Genomic DNA, 27322 nt, shown 5'->3' with positions numbered 1-27322 from the left:
ATCTCGAGTTCGAATTTTCGCATGATCAAAAAACTTCATCTATTGTTACCACGTACATAGAGATAAAGTAAAAATATGTATGGGCTCGAAACTACGAACTAGTTTGTTGCTCGGATCATCCGACCAATTTTATTGCCTAATCTGTTAGCAGACAACTCTGAGAAATATCTATATCAAACAAACCGCTAGATAAAAATCTGCGCATTTTTCACCGGGCAAATCTCTCCAGCATATTATTTCGCTGTCCACCTGAAGACACCACCTAAACTACAATAAGTATACAACATTCGTCAAGGTGAAACTGTTGTATTATTGAAAACAAAATTACTTCAACAGCATCTCCAGTGATGCGAATACTTCGTCCATTGTCAATCACAGATCCATCCGGTTGGGTTTCAATGAGCAACCCAGCCGGAGCTCCACCTACTCCACCAGCACTTCCAGCTCGCATAGACCCGGGTTTCTTCTTGCGACGACGCGGCTGACAATCTGCAGGTCGTCTCCTCACATGGAACATTATGGAACCTGAAACAAGACGGAAGAAAATCAACCAACGAGTACAACAAACGAATCATAAAGTGGGAGTGGGTAGGGCACAGACGAGCACCAGTGGTGGCCCGACGGCGTCTACTGAAAGCGTATCATGTTGGGCAAACATAAAAGTGGGTGGAAGGGTCGAAACATGACATGTGGGGTGGGTGGCAAGAGGTTGACATTGACCGCTGTGAAGACAGCAAACATGAAGAACCCTAAGCTAGCGAGACAAAATCCACTTAAATTTTTAAGCCAGAGCTGTAAATAGACCATCGTGCTCCAGACCCTCAAACGGAAACCCCTAGCGAAATGTTTGCAGCTTTGGGTGTGCTGGGAACGAGATCTTTATATTCTCAACTTTCACCTCCTCTTGTTCGTCATTTTCGCCGGAATCAATGGATAATTTAATATATCCTGTTACGTCGTATCGTCTTACTGCGACTTTCTAATAAATATGGAGTTACAATTATACGTCTGTTTCGTTACCACTGAACCAATCAATTTTTGCACAAGCTAATTTTATATATACCTATATATGTAATTCATAATCTGAAATTCAGTTTAAATTTTACAATGTAACTACATATATAAAGCTTGATATTTGCAAACTCGTCAAGTTATGGGTAGTCTTCCAACCAGACGTGCAACTTAATCGAGACGTTTATCGCTCGTAAGTTTCATACACGTAAAATACAATGGTCCAAACATAGCGAATCTTTATTAATTAACAGACTTTTAAATGCCAATTTTTTTAATAACAATTTTGATGAAATAATTTCTGGCCCAGAAATTGTGCGATTTAAATTAATAGTTGTGCGATTTAAATTAAATAATAGTGTTATATTAATGGATAAATATCTACTATATAACTATGGTGGGTAAAGAAATTCTACGATAGATTATCAATGAGCTACAAAAAAATGCCGGAACAGAGACTAATCAATCTATAAAGTTTGGACCCACTAAATTCGAATGTGACAATGATTTTTGTAGGCTTTTTCTCGTTTTATGTGTAAGAAAAAAGTATATTTTTGACTTTTAAAATTCGCTAGACAATTAGTATTTTAAAGCAATAAAAAAATCACAATCAATAGAAAAAAATCTGACTATAGATTTCAATGCTCACTTTTAACGCAGCAATATTAGATTTTGAGTTAAAGATTACAAAAAGTAAAAATCTATAAAAATAGCGCAATTTTTAAACGCTTATATCTCATAAACGAAAAGAAGTCAGTAAAAATCATTGCCATATTCGAATTTAGTGGGACAAACTTAGTAAGTCGTGATATTTTGTTGCTTAGTATTATAAAAATATTTATATAGAGCATTTTTATTATAATTGTAACACGCGAGTAAAATTTCCATTTTTACAACAAACAAACGTAGGTGCTTACAAAATTATAAAGATTGCAAAAAAATACTAATTAACGTTTCTTCTAAAAATTACTAAAATGTATTACTGGGCTTTATTTAATTTTAATAAATAATTATAAACCTCCATTCAGAAAGTAATGATTAAAATTAATGAAAAAAAAATTTAAACATTCAAACCTTTCTAGAACGAGAATTGGTATTGTCATTAAAAAGCCTTTCATAAAAACGAAAATGCCAAATATTATAAATCGGCCATTTTTGATACTAGCAGCGATGAATCAGTATTTAAATTCATTTGTATATGTATACAAAGACTAAATGCTTATTTTTTTTCTATTATATTAACCATCATTAATTCATAATCAATAATAACAAACTAACATGAATAATATACATGCGTTACGGGTCGATTGACATACTCTTGTGACATACTAACGTTCACACTGCAACGTTACAATTTACAAACGTGACGTCACACGCATAAGTGACGATTCAAATTGGGCAAAAAATACACAAACGAAACGTACACAAACAAGGCGAAACGTTTTACGCACACGCAACCATCCACATCATCCATAAAAAAAATACGTCATCGACACAAAAAAAAACCCCTCTACACGCCTACGCTACAATATTTAAAAGAATTCGAGATGCTAGAAACTCGAAAAACTGGGAGGATGCCGATTAAAGGTCTATTCATATTAGCACAGCATGTATCTATGTATGTACCTGCAGCTGCACGTAGCCAGCAAGTACGGAAAGTATTATTTGATTAAGCTACACTTTGACGAGTGCACTTCTAAAAGTTATAATACAATCAATATACATAAGCATTTTATACACTGCGACTTTTTTTCCAACGTTCAAATGAGACACATTGAGAAACGAGCTTCACGGAAATGAAGACACAAGACGCGCATAGAAACACAAGGTGCTCACGAAGACACACATGGAGGCAGTGCAAATGATATTTCAGGATTTAGACATATTCGTACGATCAACAGACACATTATTATAGATTTTTTTATTTACAGATCGCTCCAAAGAATGGAATAAAACAGATACAATACAATCAATGCGCATAAGTATTTTTATACAATGCGAATTCATACAAACACCCACAGTGACATCTATGGAAAAAAATTTACAGCATTTTATAGTCAAATTGGCGAACCCCAATACGCTGAATAACAAGGGAGATAGGAAAGTAGATGCCAATTTTACAGGAACCGTTTGAAATGAAAATCAGAAAAATTGGCAAACTCTGATAAGAAACGATCGACCTGGAGTCGCAAACCATGGTCTGGCCAGCAGCGGGACTCTAGTGGGATTCGAACCCGTGACTCTGCTCGAAAGCATAATATATTAACCACTTATCTAATATATTAACCACTAATCATTGATTTCAATGACCGCCACTGTACAGTATACATGTTTTTCGGTTTGCAATACTATATATAAAAACGGACTGTCGCTAAATATATTTGTATATTTGTATATTTGTATATTTGTATATTTGTATATTTGTATATTTGTATATTTGTATATTTGTATGTGACGGACGATCAACCATCAACCAGTATGGGGAACAAATTTTTTTTTTTTTCATATTTTTCAGTTTTTTAATTTTTTTCATTTTTTCAGTTTTTTCATTTTTTTCATTTTTTCAGTTTTTTCATTTTTTTCATTTTTTCAGTTTTTTCATTTTTTTCATTTTTTTCATTTTTTCAGTTTTTTCATTTTTTTCATTTTTTCAGTTTTTTCATTTTTTTCATTTTTTTCATTTTTTCAGTTTTTTCATTTTTTTCATTTTTTCAGTTTTTTCATTTTTTTCATTTTTTTCATTTTTTCAGTTTTTTCATTTTTTTCATTTTTTCAGTTTTTTCATTTTTTCAGTTTTTTCATTTTTTTCATTTTTTTCATTTTTTCAGTTTTTTCATTTTTTTCATTTTTTCAGTTTTTCATTTTTTTCATTTTTTTCATTTTTTCAGTTTTTTCATTTTTTTCATTTTTTCAGTTTTTTCATTTTTTTCATTTTTTCAGTTTTTTCATTTTTTTCATTTTTTCAGTTTTTTCATTTTTTTCATTTTTTTCATTTTTTCAGTTTTTTCATTTTTTTCATTTTTTCAGTTTTTTCATTTTTTTCATTTTTTTCATTTTTTCAGTTTTTTCATTTTTTTCATTTTTTCAGTTTTTTCATTTTTTTCATTTTTTCAGTTTTTTCATTTTTTTCATTTTTTTCATTTTTTCAGTTTTTTCATTTTTTTCATTTTTTCAGTTTTTCATTTTTTTCATTTTTTTCATTTTTTCAGTTTTTTCATTGCCGGGGGCGCTGGCGGCGCTGGGGGCGAAGCCCCCGGGGTGCCAAAGGCATCGGGGCGCTGGGGGCGCCGGAGGCGTCGGCAGCGCTGGGGGCGAAGCCCACGGGATGCCGAAGGCATCGGGGACGCTGGGGGCGAAGCCCCCGGGGTGCCGAAGGCATCGGGGGGGCTGGGGGCGACGGGATGCCGAAGGCATCGGGGACGCTGGGGGCGAAGCCCCCGGGGTGCCGAAGGCATCGGGGGGGCTGGGGGCGCCGGAGGCGTCGGCGGCGCTGGGGGCGAAGCCCCCGGGGTGCCGAATAATATATATAAAAACGGACTGTCGCTAAATATATTTGTATATTTGTATATTTGTATATATGTGACGGACGATCAACCGTCAACCAGTATGGGGAACAAAATTTTTTTTTTTTTCATTTTTTTCATATTTTTCATATTTTTCAGTTTTTTCATATTTTTCAGTTTTATTCAGGTTTTTTCAGTTTTTTTAATTTTTTTCATAATTTTCATTTTTTTCATAATTTTCATTTTTTTAATTTTTTCAGTTTTTTAATTTTTTTCATTTTTTCAGTTTTTTCATTTTTTTCATTTTTTCAGTTTTTACATTTTTTACATTTTTTTCATTTTTTCAGTTTTTTCATTTTTTTCATTTTTTTAGTTTTTTCATTTTTTTCATTGCCGGGGGCGCTGGCGGCGCCGAAGGCGTCAGCGGCGCTGGGGGCGAAGCCCCCGGGATGCCGAAGGCATCGGGGACGCTGGGGGCGAAGCCCCCGAGGTGCCGAAGGCATCGGGGGGGCTGGGGGCGACGGGATGCCGAAGGCATCGGGGACGCTGGGGGCGAAGCCCCCGGGGTGCCGAAGGCATCGGGGGGGCTGGGGGCGCCGGAGGCGTCGGCGGCGTTGGGGGCGAAGCCTCCGGGGTGCCGAAGGCATCGGGGGTGCTGGGGGCGCCGGAGGCGTCGGCGGCGCTGGGGCCGAAGGCCCCGGAGCGACGGAGGCATCGGGGGCAAAGGCGTCAGGAGGTCGGCGATGCACAAAACGTAATTCGTAATTCGTGCATCAATTTCTTTCCGAAACCAGTCGATTCAATATCGTTAACTTTTTTTTTATTCGAGTTTCAATTCCTTTTCGAAACCACCCGTTGAAATCAACGGGTCCAACACTAGTAAAACAATAAAAAAGAACCAACAGTGAACGAGTCAACGGTGTGAACTATGACTCGAAAGGTCATCGAACCACTTAAAGGAATTCTCGAGGGCCAAATGAAACAAGAAAAAGGTGTTATAAAGGTTTTACAAGTTGAAAAAAAAATCAAATCAATACAGAAAATTCATTTACAGAGAGATAAAACGAGTATCAAATTGCGCAAAACATTGAAACATACGTAGGGATTCATTCATTGAGAGAATTCGTTACCCGCAATAAATAATGTATGAATTAAAATTCATTGGTTTGGAAATACTTTGAATTAAAATAATAATAATGGGGTTGGAAGGGTAACGACACGCAGAAAACAGGAAATAGTAGGAGGCGTACAGAATGGAGGAAGTCATTAAAACTTCGGAAACCATCGCGGATTGTGTGCCAAGTGTGTCAACACTCTTGAAAAGATCCCTCCTTATATAGAGCTTACACTCTTTCAAAATCACTCACACACAGACACAGACGAACGAGGAAAATATACTGAAAGACTGTGCCTGAAAAACTGCCATACCTGAAAAGCAACTCGCCTCGACAACGAATAAACAACGAAACACGGCACTAAACAAACTCTGTTTAATACGATACGAATTCTACAATCATCCGTGATCTATTATTACATTACACATAACATAATGAATATTCCAACAGTACAATGTTAAATAAATAAAATTAAAAAAAACACACACACATTTTGTAAATGAACTAGTGTTGTGCCATGGGTAACTTGAGGGCAACTCAGTGGGTGACTTTGTTGCGCGACCCGATCAAATGTACGCAGTTGTATGGAGCGTGCCACACCAGGAAACTCGCCGGTTGCCCAAGCTATAAAATTACCAGACCAGCGAGATCGGCTGCTGGCACTCAGTCTGGTCACGATAAATCAAAATGTATAGCATTGTATTGCAGGGTTGCCACACTCGTTGATTAGTTGCCGGCGACTACTTGGTGAACATATGTGTTCGTCACATATTGGTATTAGTGAGCGGATTCTTGGTCAAGATTCTGGTTGCCAAGTTGGGTGACCAAGAGTTACTACGAGCAACTACGCTTGGGCAACAAAGTCACTCGCAAGTCACCCGGTGTGGCCGGGTTCTACAGCAAACACAGCCCTTGCAGTCAATTAGCATCGTCCCCTCATTCCATCCCCGCAAGTTCACCCGGCCGTCGGCGTAAATAAACATGTGTACGTGTCTTATTTTTATATTACACTAGTGGCTTTACCCGGCTTCGCTCGGTATTCGTAATGTAAACCGCTTAAACATGACTAATATAATAGTAAACATTTTATTAAAATTATTTGAATAGTTTTATTTTATATAAATTTATTTGAATACTCGTTTGTTTTTTTATTAAATTGACTATCACGAACAAAATATAAGTACATATATACTAAGTCTCTTTCGAAATTATATGTATACCAGAATCCGGCGCCTTCGCCCCCGGGGTTTTCGAATCCTTTGAATCGAAAGAAAATCGAATCGGCGCCTATGAATCGAAAAAAAAAAATCGAATGTGTTGTTTACAATTGTATGGTGACGGGTTCTATCCCGTATGCTACTGGCCAGGCCTTGTGACTCCAAGGTCGATCGTTTCCTATCATAGTTTGTCAATTTATCTGATTTCATTGAAACAGTTCCGAAAAATTTGGCATGATTTTACAACTTTCACAATTCTCATGAAAAATACGAGGTTAAGACAATATAGGGGATAAAAAATTGAAATGCTTCCCAGCACACGAAGTTTTGTATGTCGATTAAGCGTTGTAAAAAAAAACGAAAACAATATATTGTAAAGAATGTCTAATTAAGGGGAATAAATGAAGGTTGCGGATAGGCAGGAATGAAAGAGAGGAACAGAAAAGATTTCATCAATTTTTCTTTCATAATTTTAAATTTATTATTTAGTATATCGCAATATACAGTGTAATATAATTTGGAAAGAGACTTTGTATATATGTATGTATGTATGTATCCTTCGTTCGTAGATCCGTGACGTCATCGAACAAATGATTCGATTTATTTTTTTTTTCGATTCATAGGCGCTGATTCGCCTTGGTTCAGAGGGGCGCAGGGGACGTAGCCCTAGAGGCCGAATGCTCAGGGGGGCGCAGGTGGCATAGCCCTAGGCGTCAAACGCTCAGGGGAGCGCAGGGGGCGTAGCCCTAGACGGCGAAGATACAGGGGGGCGTAGCCCTAGACGGAAAATGCTCAGGGGGGCGCAGGTGGTGTAGCCCTAGGGGGGGGCAGACGCCAGGGGCGTACGTTTAATTTTTTATAAGAGACTGACTATATATTTTTGTTTGTTCGTGAGTCAATTTAATAAAAAAAACAAATGAGTATTCAAATAAATTTATATAAAATAAAACTATTCAAATAAATTTATATGAAATAATACTATTCAAATAAATTTAATAAAATGTTTACTATTAAATTAGTCATCATTACCGAGCGAAGCCGGGTAATACAGCTTGTATTTTATAATAAAAGTATTGAATGGATAGTAACGAATTCCTGCATTTTTTACACCATTAAAAAAGTTACACCATTTTCGTAACTTCACTTTTCGCTTAAGAAGATTACACTTCGATAAATATTATATTGCATTATATTATATTAAAACTGCCAAAAATTATATCACGATAGTACTGATAATAAAATCGTATTTATAATTAAAATAAATATAAAAAAGTACGGTGATCGAATAAAAACGTCAACGAAAATTGCACACAATTTTCCCAATGTCCATAATTTTCTTTTTTGATCCCAATTTTTGTGTTTGGGGTTTTCCGTGAAAAATACAAAAATATAATGCAATACAGCAACGTATGATCTTTGAGCAATGTCAAATATATGTAAAGTACGATTTGAATTTCAAATTCTCACGATAAATTGGCAAATATTCACATCTCAAAGTATTCACACAAAGCTTCCTCAACTGAAATGTTACATTTACATACATAGTACAGACAAATTAATTAATTAAAAATAAATTTACCTAAAACGACTTCATATTGACCACCTCTGAGGCGCGACAAGGACCTTCCCATGATCATTTTGATTGATGTTTTATACAATTTCACTTCGAACGCATAATATTCGTTTGGAAATATTGTAGAAGCACATTTGATTGTATGTCACAAGCCGTAACTGGATATTAGAGAAGTTCAAATGGAAGATTTTCCATTGAAGTTTTTCCGGCGTGCACTTATCGTCCGCCGCACACGATCAATGGTGTCGAGTTTGCTTCGAATTTTGTTTTCACCAATTCAATTAAAATAATTGGAAAAAAAATCAATACAATCACTAACAATTATTATTACCATTCCCAAAAAAAAGCATGTGTCGCATTAACGCTTCACTGAATTTTTAATGCCGCATATACTAGATTTAATATATCGTAACGCTTCATTGATCGTCAAAAGTGTTCCTTTTTCATTATCTTTCCAACGTTTGACAATTTCACAAAATCCTGTTTCATTTTCCTGCTATGGAAAATATACATAATATAATACATAAAATTGCAAGTATATCTATTTATATATTTACTCCAAATCAGATCTCATTCTAAGCTCGTATGCACATGTAACAATAGTGGTAAAAAAAACACACTGAATCGTACGACAGGGACCTGCTCGTAGTTTCCAGCTGTGATAGGCATGTCAATGTTAATTCGTACAATTTCTTCAAATATTGGAATAAACGCTATCGATCATTGTCAATACAAGGATAAAATTTCACAAAAAACTCGAGGTTGAGTTTTGCCATGGATCGCGACGGTATATGTTTTTTTTTCGTAGCGTTTCTTTACATGTGCAAAACTGTGCCGCGTATCACTCTGTGTCTTCACCTTAAATGAATCTGGGACTGTTAATAAAAGGATGATTCATACACAGAATAATCATCAAAGAAAACAATAAAAAGTGATGTGCGGTTGTTCTAGTGCTATATTGCTGGACAACCGTCTCGTTCTACGATGAAAAGGTCTATCAGACTGTATTCTTTGGGGAGGGATGGTCTCATGTTGTGGGCTTTATTGGTCGACTTTATTGAACTTATAAATAAAATCATATATATATATATATATATATATATATATATATATATATATATATATATATATATATATATATAAAAGCTCTATTATGTGTGTGTCTGCGATAACGCTCGCCGTAGTATAACAATTAAAGGGCGGACCGGAAGCGTGCTTTTTCCAGGAATCAGGGCGTTTTGGGTCTATTTACTAAGCTAGAGTGCAAAAAAAGGTTTTTCATAAAATTGACAGAAAAAAGCACAGCGAAAAATTAACAATGAACGGCACGCTTCCGGTCCTACCTCTAATAATAATCGTTTCGATTTGACATATGTACATACGTCACAGTAAAACACTGAAAACAAAATGTACGAATATAACAACGAATCAAGAAAATACTTCTATGTATGTATATATACTGTTTGCTACCAATGTTTCATCTAGGAAAATAGTCTCAGAGCATGAAGCGCCATCTATTGAAAATTATTAAAATATGCTATCGGTGAATCTAACGTTTGGTGATTAATTCCTTAAAGTACCTAAAAATCCTAAATGATCAAAAAGACTGTCTAACGTCAACAACAACATTAAGTTTGGTGAAAAGTTATTTTGACCATCATAGCAATTTATCAAAAGGAAGTTTCTTCAAGCGACTACCCATTCATTAATAATTTTTTTTACATTTTATTTATTCGTATACATTGAATAGTGTATGAATCGTCCTTTTATGAAAAGTTCCAGATTATTTATCGTTTCATGTTGAGTTTAAAATGAGATCTGATAAGAAGCAAACATACATACACTTTTAAACATCAAATATAAGAGATAAATGAACCGTTATATTTGAAAGTGGCATTAGTCCACTTTTCTTCATTTTGAGAATTACTTTAAATATAATGTTATGCGATTGACAATATTTAAAAAAACTGGTGACCCTTACTTAGTTTATTCTGCTATTCTGAGATTCTGGACATATCGAATTAAAATTTGCGAATTAAGTCAGAAGTGTTTTTGGAACTGACTTCCGCCACTTTAAAATATAATGGCTCATATGTATGTATGATATATTTATAACTAATAGAATATGTACAAGATTGGAAGGTTTGCCATTTGAAAAATGCTTCGACTTTTCAATATTATGATTATTTCGTTACTCAATCACTTTCTTTATTTAACTTAAGCAAATAGCAGATTAACCCGGGAGGATCATATAATAAGCCAAATTATTTGACAATGTACCAATATTTAATAATATGTGTACATTTGTATGTACTGCACTGAAATATCATCGCCATCAAAGCAATGCGTGGTCAAATACAGATTATGGCGTCTTTATTAATACAAACAAATACAGTGTGATTCAGTTAGCAAGGGTCGCTCAGTAAGTAAATGAAAACATTGAAATTGAACAATGGATGAGGGTGAAGGGATAATTTTCAAATTACAAAACACAAAAGACCTGCCCGTAAAGTGTCAATCTATGTTGATATATTGAGGTACTTTGTGATATTTCTTATTAAATTGACTTTTTGAGATATTTTAAATATGCAAATTGCAGGTCAATTTCTATGTATGCTTCAAAATTTTATACCATTATATATTTATGTACATAAATATATAGAATTAAGTTAACTTATCAAACGACCTTCGCATATAACGTGACCGAAAGAGAAAATTCATAAGAAGGGAAAGAATATTATGTATATTGATACCACTATGTCAAATCTGTGTGCATTGCCGGAAAGAAAATTGGACCCGACACAATGTATTTATCAAACTGGAAATATGGATTTCCAGTGGCGTCCATATCGTGATATACATACATATGTATGTAGAACCAGATAAAACACCACACACTCGCCCAAAACACGATAAGAATAAAAGTTTACAAAGGTCCACACATGGAAGTGGGTTGAAATTTTTGAATTTGAAATTATATATATTATTTGCTATATATATTTTCATATTGCGAAAAAGGATTAACGGCAAATCCCTTAGGATGCGAAACGAAAGCTTTACTTTGTCGCGAATACAATTTCATTAATTAATAAATAAAGGAAAGAGACACTTTATGATGGAGAATTTAATGTGAAAATATTCTTCAACTATAATGAAATATTAAAACATTCGAAACAAAATAATTAATGAAATAAAAAAGCACTAATGGATTGGTTATTATTCCACCCATAAATTAAGCGAGACAATGAAAAAACAACTGAAATTAATTTTCTTGGAAATAATTAATAATAATTTTCAAATACAATCAATCTAATTACATGATTTATATAATTTAATTTAGATTTCTCAACAAAATTCATGACATTGAGTTCAATTTTTCAAAATATTGTCCTAAAGTGCTATTATTTTTGAATATATGTAGTATACATATACGGAAACGCTAGATTTGTCACTTAAAAAGCAGGTATTTTTTTTTCAAATCAATTATAAAATATTCTACATAAATAGGGTTATATTTAAAATTGTATCTGTGTATAGAAAATGTAAAAAAAAATAATTAAAAATCGTTATATAATTTTAAGCTATTTAAATAGAATATTAAAGAAAAATAATCCGAAGTATAATCATAAGAATTTTCAATACTGTTACTTGAAAATTCAATTCAAAATACTGTTAAATTTGCACTCCGTAATAATGATACAATTTGACATTTTTCAGTATTTGAAGAATTATATAAAAAAATGAGTCATAAAAAACCTAATTAATCAATTATTTTTTGCAATTAAAAATGTTAAGCTACATTTACAAATATTTTCAACGAAACTTCATATAATAACGAAAAAAAATATATATATACATATATTAGAATTTAAAAAAAGGCAAAGTTATAAATATATATACAAAACGATCAGAAAAATGTAGGATATAACACCCATATGTTGTCAGATCAATGAGCGAAGTGAAATATAGAAGAACCTTGTAAAAAAAAAAACAATCCCAAACACTGATTAAACCGATAACGATCCGAAGTGTAAATAAAAATCATTTTCACAAAAGAGATGAGAATTTACATCACACGAAAGTCTATTATGTATTGAATAACATCGGCGTAGCATAACAAGGCAAAACTTCCCGAAATACGATAGATAACATCGGCGTAGCATAACAAGGCAAAACTTCCCGAAATACGATAGATAACATTACGCAAAATTTTCAATAAACTAAATTATCCAACGAAATATTATTATATATATATATATACTGTCTAAAACAGAACACGCCACATAACATCCCCGACGACTACGACCAAACATAATATCCACTCGAACCAAACCACACACAATGTGTACACGAATGAAAACACGTGGTACTCGAGCAACATGTGGCAACTTAAGTCGAACTTTAACGTGCATATTCAATAATCGCGACGTGACATTTTATCATGGCGTATCGACAGGTGACCGAAGTGCGACTGTTTCCACTTTCGACGCCGCAACGCTTATTATATGTACAAAATATGTACATATACCTATGTATAATGGAACTGGAGTCCTCCAATATATAGACAGATGTCGAACATCGATGGCACGCGATCCCTCGGGGGTGAGAGAATCATATATAAACAAACATACACCATATACACATGGATATATGTACGTAAGTCACCGTAAGCCGATCGGATCGCATGTGGATCAGGTTTAATTAAGAGCATTATATAATATAAAAAAGTATACAGTTAGTACAGGACATTCATTATACGCGGGTTGAGTAATTGATGTGTAGGTTTTTAAACGAAATCAACAATTTTGAAAACACGCGATATATTGGATTCGCACCTCCGACTGATTGTCGGACATTATACTTAATGTGTTTAAGTTTTCTGCGCCACAATGGTCGAAAATATAACAGAGAGAACCGAGGAAAAAAATAATTCAATTTATTTCATAGTAAAAATAAGTAAAAAAAAAGGCAAGTTTATCAATCGACCTGTCAACAAACCCTACTACATATTTTCACTTGGGTTTCCTTTACTTTTTTGTACAAATTCATGTTTTTAAATGTATTTTGATTATTTTAGCCGAATCAAATTTATGTGATATGAAACTTTAGGATCTCTACTTTTATTCTAGTAAAACAAAGTTTGCACTTTAAAAAAATAATCAATAATAATTAAGCGTATTTTGAAACTCCAATTTTCTACTTGTTTTCATTCTTTATATATATACCAGTATCTGAGAAGCATCTACACGATATAATAAGAGAAAGCAACGAAAGGTTTTTTATTCAAAAATTCAAAGATTTAGAAGAAAAAAACTATTAATTGTTACAAAGTGCCCTCCTGCGAAACTTGGGAGGTTTTTGAAAAATTATCAACAATTTTAAGATGTTTTACAATCCTCAATAACTCGCATGTAATAGAAAGATGTACATGTACAGAAAGCTATTTTCTGGTAAAAAAAAAAAAAGTAAAAAAAAAGTTACCACTCTGTGCAAATAAATACCACTCTGTGCAGCGCCTCGCTGTCAGCCGCGCGCATTCCTATATATTAAAGAATTGAACATTGTGGCGCATTAGGAATTCCAGTAATGCTACAATAGTCCAAACGTTAAATAAATATAAATAAAATCGCGCGGCTATGTCGGCGAGGCGCTGTCTTGCGAGGTTTTCTCGGCGCAACATTTTCATGCGCGGCTTTGTCGGGGTGCCATACATATAATATATTTTGATACAAATATAAATTTGAGCTACAATACATTTTAAGCTGTATAAACTTCTCGAAGTCGTATATACAATTCATCAAATCAATCCGAACATATGTTACGTACTCCACTGAAGAACCAATAATATATTAAACAGCGAATCACCGACTTCACGATTAAATATTGATTTCCAATTACACGACCAGTGCGGTGCAATGGTGTCGAATCAAATAAAATAATCATGGAAAGCTTAATGCACTTTGGTAGACCAAAATAATAAAAAAAAGTAAATAAATCAAATATGTAACTTCGAAAATGTTGAGCACAGCTCACAAAGCCAACGACGAATACGCAAATCGAATCCAATTCGGGGGTAAAATATAAAGTTTCAAATGAATTGTGTACGAATTCGCAACAGTATCAATTTTGAATACAATTAATATTAAATATATTTTATTTGAAAAGAAAAGAAAATCAACGAATATTAATTTATACATAAATTACGACGACCTTATTGTTATTATTTTTTAATCTCGAAAACGGGAGGTTCTTCTTTGATGTATAATAAAACCTTGTACATACATACATACATAAATTTCATAATGTCGTAAATTTTTGATTACTCTCCGTCCCCGAAAAGTTTAGCGTTCAGAAATGCAGAGCTCTCGCTGTGGAGCTTTTCAAACTCGGTTTCACATTTTTTTTACGTAGCATACGTCAAAATGATATGAATATTAATTATCTCGTATGCGTAAAAAAATTACTTTGGAAAACAAACTTGAAAAAGTCGATAACCGCACATAGTAGCTTTCGTGTAGAATTTTCGACATGCGAGTTTAAATTCTACTTTGTCACGAACATCGCTTATATTGCGCGAAATATCATATGTATACAATCTTAAATCATAGATCGTCAATATATTATATAATAACAAATTGGTAATATATTTTATAAAGTATCACTATCACGTAAAACGGCAAATTGCACAAAAAATGCGATTAAAAATATAGTGATCAACATACAGTAGACAAAAATTCACCAAAGGATATGTAAAACACAGCCACGTTTGATATACCGAATATTTTATTTTATTTCACAGTGAAATTATATTTCGAGTGAAAATATATTTTCATTGACGTTTCAGTGAAATCATAACCAGTTACATTTTCAGGGTTGGTTTTATTCATTTAAGGTTAGATTGTTAGGGTTGGTATTATTGAAGGGTTAGGATAGGTTAGGTTAAGTAAGGGTTGGCCCTACTCATTTAAGATTGGGTTGTTAGGGTTAAATTTATAGAGCTAAACGTTGTAAATTCATTGTTTGATACATCTTCACTGCTTGAATTGGTGAAAATATATTTTCACTTGAAATATGCTTTCACTGTAACATATATACAAGGAAGGCTTGACAGGAAGACCCCAATGCGCCAATAGACAATTAATTACAAACAATGCAGCTTTTTTTTACATAAATCAATGTATTTCGAGAAGCTTAAGTACACGAAATTAACAATTAATTAATAAATCCATCGACACATCTATGAATTTAGACTGGTACATAAATTTTTACAAACTGTACATACATTAAATTCAGAAGATTTGTGACAGCGCGTAGGATGATTTGGTTTGCCAATTTTGAGCAATAGATTAATAGATTGTTACGTAGGGGTGGGTTCGGGATCCAAATGAAAGGCCGAAGTCGCTTCACAGCATTTATTCAACGATCCCAGAAGTCCACACGGAACCACCAGAATAATCTGATCTACCGTGTGTGCCTCCCTCTTAAGGATACGTTGCACAGTACAGCTTCCCCGATCCATTAATGTGTCTATTGTCTAGGCACTTAAAGGTCTATCCTGGCGAGTATATTATTTACGCACGCACTCGCCCAGGTCTGTGAGAACTCCAGCGTATCCTTTGTTCGGGCACTTACTGAGTCCCGTTAGCCTAATCCGGGGGTCTCTATTATTTACCCACGAATGCACTTAGACAGTGGATACTCTCTCTCATGTTCCTACGTCACGACATTATTTCGAGAAAATTGTGTTTCGGCAATAAACCTTGAATTTCGAGTAAATTCTCTAGAAACGTATTTGCTTACCCTAAAAATATATAATCAATTAGACTAAATATGAAATCTCAAAAGGTTTGAAGAGCGACCGTTCGTTTCAAACTTGGCAAATTTTAGAAACTCTTTTGAAAGAAACAAAAACTCGACTATACCCACTGACACTAATCGGATTAAAGTCACAACGAATTAGCCAGCTTTCAGTTAATTAAAAAGTACAAGAACGAGGAATGTTATAACTCCACGTATAAATTATTAATGATAACATCCATAACATGTACTCATTGGTTTCCAATTAAATAATTGTACTAATATGTACATACATATCAGATAACAAATTTAACACAATTATTTCCGTCCGCTTTGCGTAAAAACATGCTTTTACTGTAGGTTAATAAAAATAATAAATTCAACTATCTATATAGGCGATGGATTGTAAATTTAAAATCCTCGACGAACAAACTCAATAAAGATTTTCCCGGAAAATCTTATCGGCCGTAGAGCTTTTAGCCTTTTCGAACGTAAGCGAGTACTTAATAGTGAAGAGACTATTTCTATAAATATACATACCAGATGTAAAAAGTCATAATGGCAGTAACTTATTGATTATTGAACAAACAATTATTTCAACAAAAGTGATTTCGTAAGCATTTCATGATCAAATTTACTACTATTATGTGTATAAATACACATAATATTGCATAAACTGGAGACAGGCCCATCGAGAGATGAATTTCTGGTACCCAAAAAATTATATGCATTGTTGCGTAGGGGTGGGTGGAGGATCCAAATAAAAAACCAAAGTCCCTGCACATAGTTTATTGGGTGATTAAGGAGATCCACGCACTGCCAATGCTCCGTCCAGAATGTCTTGATTTGGCTTAAGTACCTGCTTATAAAAGACAAGTCGCTCACTACATCTTCAACGTCCGTTTACTTCCCCATTGTTTAGACACGTACACGGATATGCAGTCCCACGGTCCAAGGCACTCAGTCCCACGCTTTCCCGCTATCAGTTCTGAGAACTTTTGTGGGAAGCGACCAAGTTCCGTTACCGACCACTTAGTAAATTCGGGGGTCTCCATTGTTAGCCGACTTGTACTTAAGCCTGGATTTAATCCTCAAAACTAATTTTCGCATACGTTACAGTATTATAATAACAATAATCGGTGGTTGCGTTAATATTAAGCACCGAGAGGTTAGAGGTTACAGGGTTCGATCCCGTGCTTATCTTTAATGCTGCTGGTCAGACTTGGATATTTGCGACTCCGATGTGAAGTCGATCGTTTACTATCAGAGTTTGCCAATTTATCTGATTTCATTGTTGAAGCGGTTCCTCCAAAAAAATGGCAAACACTATCCTACCCACTATGTCACCACTGTTTGAATATGATTTTAAAAATGTATTATCTATAACATATATGTCTTATATATAGTATTTATATTATTATTACATCATTTTCTTATGTATAGTATTTATATTATTCGTATATGTCTGGTCACAGTGACGCGTTAGAGCCGGGCCGCACCGTGCGACTTGCGAGCGACTTGGTTGAGGGCGACCAGACCAATGCATGCAGGTAGATGGGACATGCCACACCCGTCAACTTGTTTGTCGCACACATTTCCATACATTTTTTCATTACAGTATACATACCTGTACAATTTACTTGCTTGGCATATGCGCTTGATTGGACAGGCGTACACGTATAAAATAGAATATTACTTTAAACTTAGCTTCAATATGGAAGCGACTGATCGAGAAAAAAATGAAAATATGCGATAAAAATTTCATTTGAATATCATAAAACCACCAGAGTAGGTCAAATGTCATGGTAGGTTTAAAAATACTGCCTTTTTCTATGTGCTATTTTAATTCGGCTGAAAACAAGATAAGTGCATGTGGTTTGACAATGAAAAACACACAAGCGATAACAATGCGCTCGCAATTCAATAGCGAGATTCAAAAGATACAAAAAGACATTTATAAATATAACTAAACGTAAAAAAAAAACCACTATGGTAATGACTAGAACTCTGGCAAGATCTGGATGGTTGTAATTAGCTCAAATACTATAACGGTTCCAGTAAAATCGGCATCCCTCACTCTCTCGCAAATTCGGTTGCTGAATTTGTTGATTGTTGCAAGCTATACATATGCTTGCGGTTTGTAATTAAAATGCATGTATATACCTATATTGTGAACTCTTTGAATATGTACAAAAATACTCACATATGCACACAGAAATCAATAGTGCCGATTTAGGTTGACCTGTCAAGTTACTAATGATACAAATATGAAAATAAAAAAATAGATTTGTCGGAGAAGAGCTACCATTTTTTTTTCAGCTAAAAACCAAGGTCATATCGATAAAGAGTTGATTCACAGCATGTTGTCATATGATCGACGTGTCATAAGGCGCAAACACACAGAATCGTACGGCACGGCATACCAAGGTTAACTCCAGCTGTGAATGGCCGTGTCTCATGTCATTGTTATTGACATTGACACGTTCAACCGGGCGAAAGAGTGCGGGATAACTGGGCGCAAGCTAACCTAGCGCCAAACAACTGGGCGACAAATCAATACACAATAAAATACTAAATCAAAAAAGGCAAATAATAGGTTACCGTCGGAAATCACAGCGTCAAGTCCAAATAACCGTCCTCCAAATTTTATTTTATTTTAATTCAATCGAACATATACATTCGCCTTTACAGATCGCTCCAAAGCGACGAGTGTACTAATACCGATACAATACGATCAATACAATCAATACAAGCATTTTATACAATGCAAATTCATACAAACATCATCCACAGTGACATCTAGCCAGCAGCATAGCTCGGTCGTTAAGCTTCTGCCTAGCACCGAGAGGCGCCGGGTTCGATCCCATGAGTTGACCTCAATTTAAAAGAATTTTTCTGAGTATATCTGTAGTGCTGCTGGTCAGACTTGGATATTTGTGACTCCAGGTCGATCGATACCTATCATAGTTTGCCAATTTTCTGATTTCATTGTTGAAACAGTTCCCGATTAAATTGACTAAAAGCCTTCCTTCCTACTATGTCACCACTATTTGAGTATGATTAATAGACACCGGATAGTCATAGTGCTATCCATTGTTCCATTGTTGTAAATCCTTTGTAAAAAAGGTTCGGCAAACCTTTAACAATGCATTTACAACCTTTGAACAATACGCGGCACCTTCTGGGTCCGGTGACTAATGATTAATGTACAATAAAATGTATGTACAATTCACAGATGTCTCCTTAATTAAGAGTTTTCAGTGTCTCGTAATTCATTGACTTGTGTAATAAAAATGCTGCATTGTATGTAATGGGTCAGGAAGGTGCATTGGGGTTTACCTGTAAGGCCTTCCTGGTTTATGTATATGTATGGAGAAATTTTTGCAGCATTTTAGTATAGAAATTTTCGAACCTCAAGCCGGTTAATAACTTGAGATTTGCAAGAGAGATTGAAAAGGAGAACCCAATTTACAAGAACCGTTTCCATGAAAATCAGTAAAATTAGCAAACTCTGATAGGAAACGATCGACCTGGAGTCACAAACCAATGTCTTGCCAACAGCTACTAGTGGGAACCGAAGCGTGACCACCACGAAGCAAACCCTGGTTCAAACGTTGATACGTATTTATTTGCACAATGATAATTTGATTAATTTCTAGTATCCTCATATGGAACACCCCTTCTCGAGGGACTTCACGTGCAGCTCACTCAAAATTAAGTACGATTTACATAATACATAATACAACGCGACGCACAGTATGTATGTAGGTTCTTCCACGCACACATTCCGAGTCGAACAATAAACGACACACGGGTTTGGGAAAGCCTACATACACATTACTAGAGACACGTATTTTGGGCATCTATTTTTGTCGATTTTAGCATTTTAGCGTCTTAGGGCATTAAAAATGTTCAATGTTAGCATGTATTTTTATGAAGAGTTTAATTTTAAATAATAAAAAATTTCGATGAATTTTAATAAAATTTATATATGTATATATATACAATTTAAAGACAACACAACAATTAAAAAATAATAGAAAAATTCAAAAATGTTTTGGAATTAAAATTACAATGAAAAAAACATGAATATAAAAATACAAAGACAAAAAATATGAATATAAAAATATAATACCAATTAAAATTTATTAAAACTCAACATGGGACATATTTCTACAGATTATTTTTTGAGATTCGTGCGACGATCGATAACAATTACATTGTATTTACTAAAATACCTTTCAGCATCCACACTATTGACGGGACACCAAATAGATTTTAGAGCTGCACAACCAAACTCTTCATATTTAATTTTTGTTGCCATCAATAATAGCAATATATCCGGCGTGGATTCACTTTTTATATTCTCTATTAATTGTCTAAAAAAGTGCCGACATCCTTCCAAACATTGAGCCTCTGTTAATACATTAAACAATGGCAGGTTTCTAAAAAACAAAACTGTTTCTTTAACATTAACATTAGATTTTGTACCTGCCACAGATGGATTGAATAGTTCACTCAATGTTTGGAGGAATAGATTCGTCTCATTTAGCCTTGAGTGCGAATCTAGTTTTAAGACGCTTTTTTGAGCAGCCTTTTGGATACACAGCTGCAACTGTCTTCTTCTGTTTACAGTAGTAGACAAAAGCAGTTGCATGGTTTCGACACGAAAAGCACCGTCTATGGTAAACTGCAAGCTCTGTTTTATCCCCTCAATTTCTTCACATAATAAATGGGCAAAGGGATAGGAAGACCCTTCTAAATTAATTTTATAAATTTTATGCGAATTTCACTTTTGTTTGTTATTTAAGCATCTATTCGCGTATTTTATTAGCTATTAGCATATTTTCCCAATTTTAGCACCAATGAAGCATTGATAGCAAAATGCCCAAAATACGTGTCTCTACACATTACCTATGTACGCACGAACATACATTCAACAGTGCATACAAAATGTATGACGCTTGTATAAACACAAAAGCATCCTAAATATATACGCACGTACATATATGTATGTATGTATGTACACGTAGGCTGAAAGGCTTTCATCAAGCGCGCGGTTTCAGTAAATTGGCAATTTTCACATTAGCCGCACGTTGCGGGTACCAAGCATTATTCATAGACGTATACTGTAGTAGTATATGCATCATGACAGGTCAACACGTCTACACATTTACACGTACGTATATATATGTATATGTACATATAAATACATATATATTATATATGGTCAGGTAAAATGTTAAATTGGGTCAATTTAATTCGCGGCAATGGCGGGTGCGGTCACGCTGACTATCCTTTACCTACCATTACGCTGTTGGGTATCGATTGCTCGAAAATGAACGGTTAATTATTGATTAAATAATATGTATGTATACACTTTTTTTTTGATTTTTTGAAATCGGCAAAACTGCTTTTGCTAATGCGTGTACTCCTGCTGAAAACTAGTCGGTTTGTTCTAATGCGAGTTTTAATTTTTAAGAAAGTTGGTTGTGGTGTATGATCATCATTTTTTAAACACACTATAAAACATTATGCAATTCCTCAGTTTTCAATATGATATGTATATAACTGCCAAATTCTGGATACTTTCTCAATGTACCCATCGATGTTGCGATTTATTCCGCAAGAAATCAGTTGCTCGTAGACTTTCGTGTCGTTGACCAACTTATGTTTTGACCCTGAGCGAAACCTATGGTATTAAACTTGTACGTTGAATTAATTTCAAATTCAAATAGTGGTGAAATATTGGCTAGGAAGGTTTTGCCAATTTGATGGGGAACCGTTTCAACGATGGAATCAGATGAATTGGCAAACTCTAATAGAAAACGATCGACTTGGAGTCATAAATATCCAAGTCCGAGCAGCAGTACTGCAGATATACTCGGAATAATATAATTTCATTCGATGTCAACTCAGGGTTCGAACCCAGGAACCTCTCGGTGGTTAGCGTTAATGCAACTATGCTGCTTATGAGAGTCGATTGAAATTTCTATTAATTTCATTCCGAAATTGTATGACAATTTTTTCATTCCGAAATTGTATGATTCTCAGAAACAAAGTCGAGCGATTTGTTGCTCAAAAAATTGCTCGAAACATCACGCACTACGAAAAATTTCGTAGCAAGCAAGTTATTGCGTGAAAAATTGCTCCGTTAACAAGGTATAGTATACTGTATAGTAAATTACAAAACAATCATTTTTACAATAAGATTAGAGATGAAATACATTAAAAAACCAAAAATTTCTCCATTTTTTAATATTTACATATAAATAACCAAATTAACAAATCGTTTCGCATTTTAATTGAAGCCCATAAAAAAGCGAAAATTGTTATCGAACGATAAATATCGCATTCAAAAATTAATTTCCCAATTCCAATTACGCAATTTCCCTGAAAAACCTATCAATCTGCCCTTTGTAAACGGAACTACAATAACCATAAAATCAAATATTTATGCGAAAATTCGAATTTCCGACAGAGGGACGGACAGACGAGCGAAAACGACAGCTCAAACGATCATCGCAGATTAATTAAATTCGTGTATAAAATGTGCAATCTACTTAAATCGCATGATAGTTACGACACTATTAAACCATATTTTAACCGCACAGTAGGATATAAAAGAGTATCTTAACGATCAACTTTAATCATATACGGCTACATAATCAAAAATAATCATCTTCACTAAAATTAGGACAGAAAGTATGAAAATTATATTCCATTCACGTCCGGTCTGCATTATATTATTATGTGTACACATAAAAGCGAAATAAGTGTATAGGGCTTAGCACACAACAGTTTTCCAAGGAAAATAAATGATCTTATCGCGAGATCGGAAAACTTTCCCTTACATCTTAACAATGATGAATATTCCTACAAAGTGAGCGCTTCAAACAATAAAAAGTTATATGTTTATATAAAACGAATATATACTTTATGGAATAATATCTCAGATCGGTACAAATTTCACAATTTGTTTTTTTTATTATTCATAAGTAAGAAGCGTGAAAGGCATAAATAACAATTAAGTTGTAACATAACATTAGCCAGCAGCATGGCTCGGTGGTTGCGTTTATAATAAGCACCGATTGAAAATAATTGATTCTGAGTATAATCTGTAGTGCTGCTGGTCAGACTTGGATATTTGTGACCCCAGGTCGATCGTTTCCTATCAGAGTTTGCCAATTTTTCTGATTTCATTGTTGAAACGGTTCCCGATTAAATTGGCCTAATGTCACCACTATTTCAGTATGATTAATGTACAATAAAATTAATGTACAATTCATAGATGTCTCCTTAATTACGAGTTTTCAGTGTGATCGGAGTGAAAGACGCAGCGAATTTAGTAGAGGTATTTATTGTTCAAAATGAAGCACGTAAACAAAACCACCGAATATTTATACACAGCGTGTACTCTCAGCAGAAAGAGATCATTCATTGGTCGATGAGTTGCGAGATCTTATTGGCCGTTGTATACGGTTTATTTATACGGCCTTTTTGGCGCGAACGCGCGATCACGTGATCATGGCTAGTAAACTAGTGGTCGACGAGCACCAATCACCTAATCTCTACGTTACAGTATTATTACCTGTCTAGTTTTTTGATATAACCAAGAATTTTCGTGTTGGCGTTTTTCTGTGCGGTTTTGTCTAATGAACCTACTTGTTTCAAAGCTTCAGATTAACTATTATACATATATTGGGAATTCGATCAGGGCAAATCTGAATAAATGTTTAAAGGTAATTTCTAACGGGCGTTTTGCGCCACTGTGCGGCACTCTTTAAAAATGTGCACATTGAAGCAGCACAAACGTAATTTTAAATATCAAATGTGGAAAAGTGGAAGAGTTGTGCCCGCGGGGAGGGGTTAGGAAAAATATATTTAAAGTGGAAAGCGGTCTCAAAGGAAATTCAAACATTTCCCTGACGAATACGAGAAGCCTTAAGTAGCATGAATATTCAGTTATCCAAACACACACACACAGACACACCTGCTGAAAACTCACGTGTTAGAATTCCAAACACAACAGTTCAAAGAGTGAACTAGTTCGTCAAATGGAAATGAAAATACATACATATATATATATATATATATATATATATATATATATATATATATATATATATATATATATATATATATATATATATATATATATGTAGGCATAGAAAGGACCAACCGTTAGCAAAACTACCCGAGGATATTTCAATATACGAACAAAATAAAATGATTTTCAATTGGTAGGTGGTTCGGAAAAAAATTCGTATAATCGATTTGGCGGTAATAAAACACGCAAAAACGGAATGAAAATGGCTGGAAGGCAGGAAAAAAGCTATTGATTCAAATAAACTATGTATAGTTGAAATTTTATGGATAGGTCTATAAGACTCGGCGGCCAAAACAAGTTTCCAAAACTTTTAACTCGTTTCGTTCTAAATGAATTTTCACATTAAAATTTTACGATCCTTAATGCGAAACGTATCAATGTGTGGTACGTAACGTGTGGAAATTTTTATGACTTCTACTGTAGACCGGAGTGAAAAATTGAAAATTATAAAAAAATTCGAATGAACCTAATCAACATTAAATAAAAAAAAATCATCAATTAAAAATATATACATATATTCTGCGCATCCTCTACTAAGCGTTTTATGTATCTCGGAAAATGTAAGAAAAATATTTATTTTTTAAATAAAATTATTTTCGATTTATACGGCTGACCGTATTTACTAAACTTACTGGGTTAAGTGGAAATAAAATACTTAAATTACTTAAATTTTCATCGACTCAGGCGAGTTGAAGACTTTATTCAAATCGCCCTAAATTAAGGTTCCGTGAGATAGAATACCAAAAGTCAAAAATTTTGACAGTGAATCGCAGATATACATGATGTACATATGTATAGTCAGCAGTATAGCTCGGTGGGTGCGTTAATACTAACCACCGAGGGGTTCCCGGGTTCGAGCCCTAAGTTGACCTCGAATGAAAAGATATTACTCCGAGTATTTCTGCAATGCTGCTGGTCAGACTTTAATATTTGTGAATCCGAATCGATCGTTTCCTAACAGACTTTGCCAAATTATCTGATTTCATTGTTGAAATGGTTCTTCATCAAATTGGCAAAAATCAACTTCTTACTATTTGTCACCACTATTTGAATATGATTTCAAATTTATATTCCACATATAATATTATATACGTACAAGTTTGATACCATAGGTGTCGCTCAGGGGCAACCCGTATTGGCATCATGGTAAAAATAAATTTGAAATATATACATTTATTATTAACCAGCCGAATAAACTAGTGGTCGGCCCATTTATCTGATTTTAATTGAAACGGTTCGAACAATTTGACAACCTTTCCGATAATAGTATCAATTTTACAATGTTCTTGGCCAGGAAGGCGCATTTGGGGTTACGTGTTAGGCCTTTCAGGTATACATTTAAAATATACATATATGTATAAATGTATGTATGTATGTATGTAGATTTTCATTAAAAACTCCGATCTTATCATTTTCAAAATAATTGGCTAATCGCTCGGTTTATCATAATTAAAAATAACTACCTATAATTAAATACCAATCATTGTATTTCATATTAGACCCAACAATATGAAAGCAATATGATATATATGTATTTCACCAAATCTGTCCCCAATACATACATACATAAATATATGTACATACAAAGTTAAGTAGTGCTTTTTGATGCACATATGCAATGACATATAACCCCATTCGGTGGTTTATTTCCAGAGAATCCATTAAAACTTTAGCTCAAGCGCCGAATGATTACATCTATTCAAGTTATAAAACAATAAATAGGAGTTTGCCAAGTCTTAAAGGTGTTTGCAAAAAACTTATTCTCATGAGAGGCTAGTTTTTGTGCCATATTTACACTGATCAAATTACTCGGCTATTTTCAGAGGACAGCGTCTAATTAAAAGCATATTTCTTTCTGAGTTAGTTTGACAATTTGTCGGGACAATTTTTCGCTCGTTGACAAATTAGTTCAAGTCTTTGAAGGACCCAAAACATTATTATAGTTATATTACGGTACTCTTTTTATCGAGTAAATTCTATCTTAAAGAAAATGACTTATTTAAAACCACAACGTAGCTCACTAGATAGTCTGGTTATACTGGCACTGTTATACTGTGAAAATATTCATGGATGACATGACGTCATAGTGGCGAGCGCACGCGTACTAATGAATGTGCGAATGCGCAAATGAATATATTCGGAAACGTTATATTGTGACGATATTGACTCGAAGATACGAGCCAAGCAATATTCCGCTCTGTTGTATATACTTAAGCCTATTTTGCCTTGTAATTTTGTCCAAAACTTGTTTGAACCTGCGCTGCTGTATAGTATGAATATAAGTCGTCTTTTCCGTGCACTGTTGTGCCGGCAGTGCTGAATAATATAAATAGACCTATAAGTAGTGCACTCCGGTCTTTTGCAATGTAGTGCTGAATAATATAAATAGACCTTTAACCTTCCAGCGGACGCGCCGTCGTAAAATTTACGACAAATGCGCTTTATCGCATCTCCTACTTTTGCCACTTTGTGATAAGCATCGAGCTTCGAGCTATTCGAAGGTCAGTGTTTCCCGAAACTGCAGGCGAATCGGTTGTGATTAGAAGTTTTTGTGAGTCATCGATATTTGGGAATTTCCGTTGAGCGTTCCGTTGAGTCCTTTATAAGCAAGAAGCATTCTGCAGTTGAGGTGTTTTGTAATAATTGTAAGGATGAAAATATTAATCCCGACTAATAGGTAATATTGATTCTGATTAATAATTGTGACTAATGATCAAATAGGTCGATAAAATATTTTGTTTTGAAATGTTAGCATATTTAGAGTAATTTATTGGTTTTTAGTTTAGAAAGTAAAATATATATTTTTTAAAGTATCGTCATTTATCATTTTTCATAACCTTACAACATTTCCTTAACATTTACTTAAAGAAATCACCATTTACATAAATAAAACACCATTTACATGGAGAAAATTTGATGACGTAAAATTTAAGACAAGCGCCCGCTCAAAGGAAATAACTCCGCGCGCCCGCTGGAAGGTTAAGCATCTAATATAT

At 34.3% G+C, this 27322-nt stretch overlaps 1 protein-coding gene across 1 annotated transcript in view; it reads right to left on the bottom strand.

The window, feature by feature from the left end:
- The window catches only part of cno (adherens junction formation factor afadin), a 130435-nt gene that overhangs the window by 28314 nt on the left and 74799 nt on the right, over positions 1 to 27322 (bottom strand). Inside the window, exon 11 of the mRNA XM_077445644.1 lies at positions 329 to 525. Within this exon, the coding sequence (XP_077301770.1) occupies positions 329 to 525 (197 nt within the window). The remainder of the gene's footprint in view (positions 1 to 328; positions 526 to 27322) is intronic.

This window comes from Arctopsyche grandis, chromosome 1 (assembly GCF_051622035.1).
Source record: "Arctopsyche grandis isolate Sample6627 chromosome 1, ASM5162203v2, whole genome shotgun sequence".
Classification (NCBI taxonomy): domain Eukaryota; kingdom Metazoa; phylum Arthropoda; class Insecta; order Trichoptera; family Hydropsychidae; genus Arctopsyche; species Arctopsyche grandis.
Note: the sequence above shows the minus strand (reverse complement) of the source record. Positions and strands in the feature narration are given on the sequence as shown.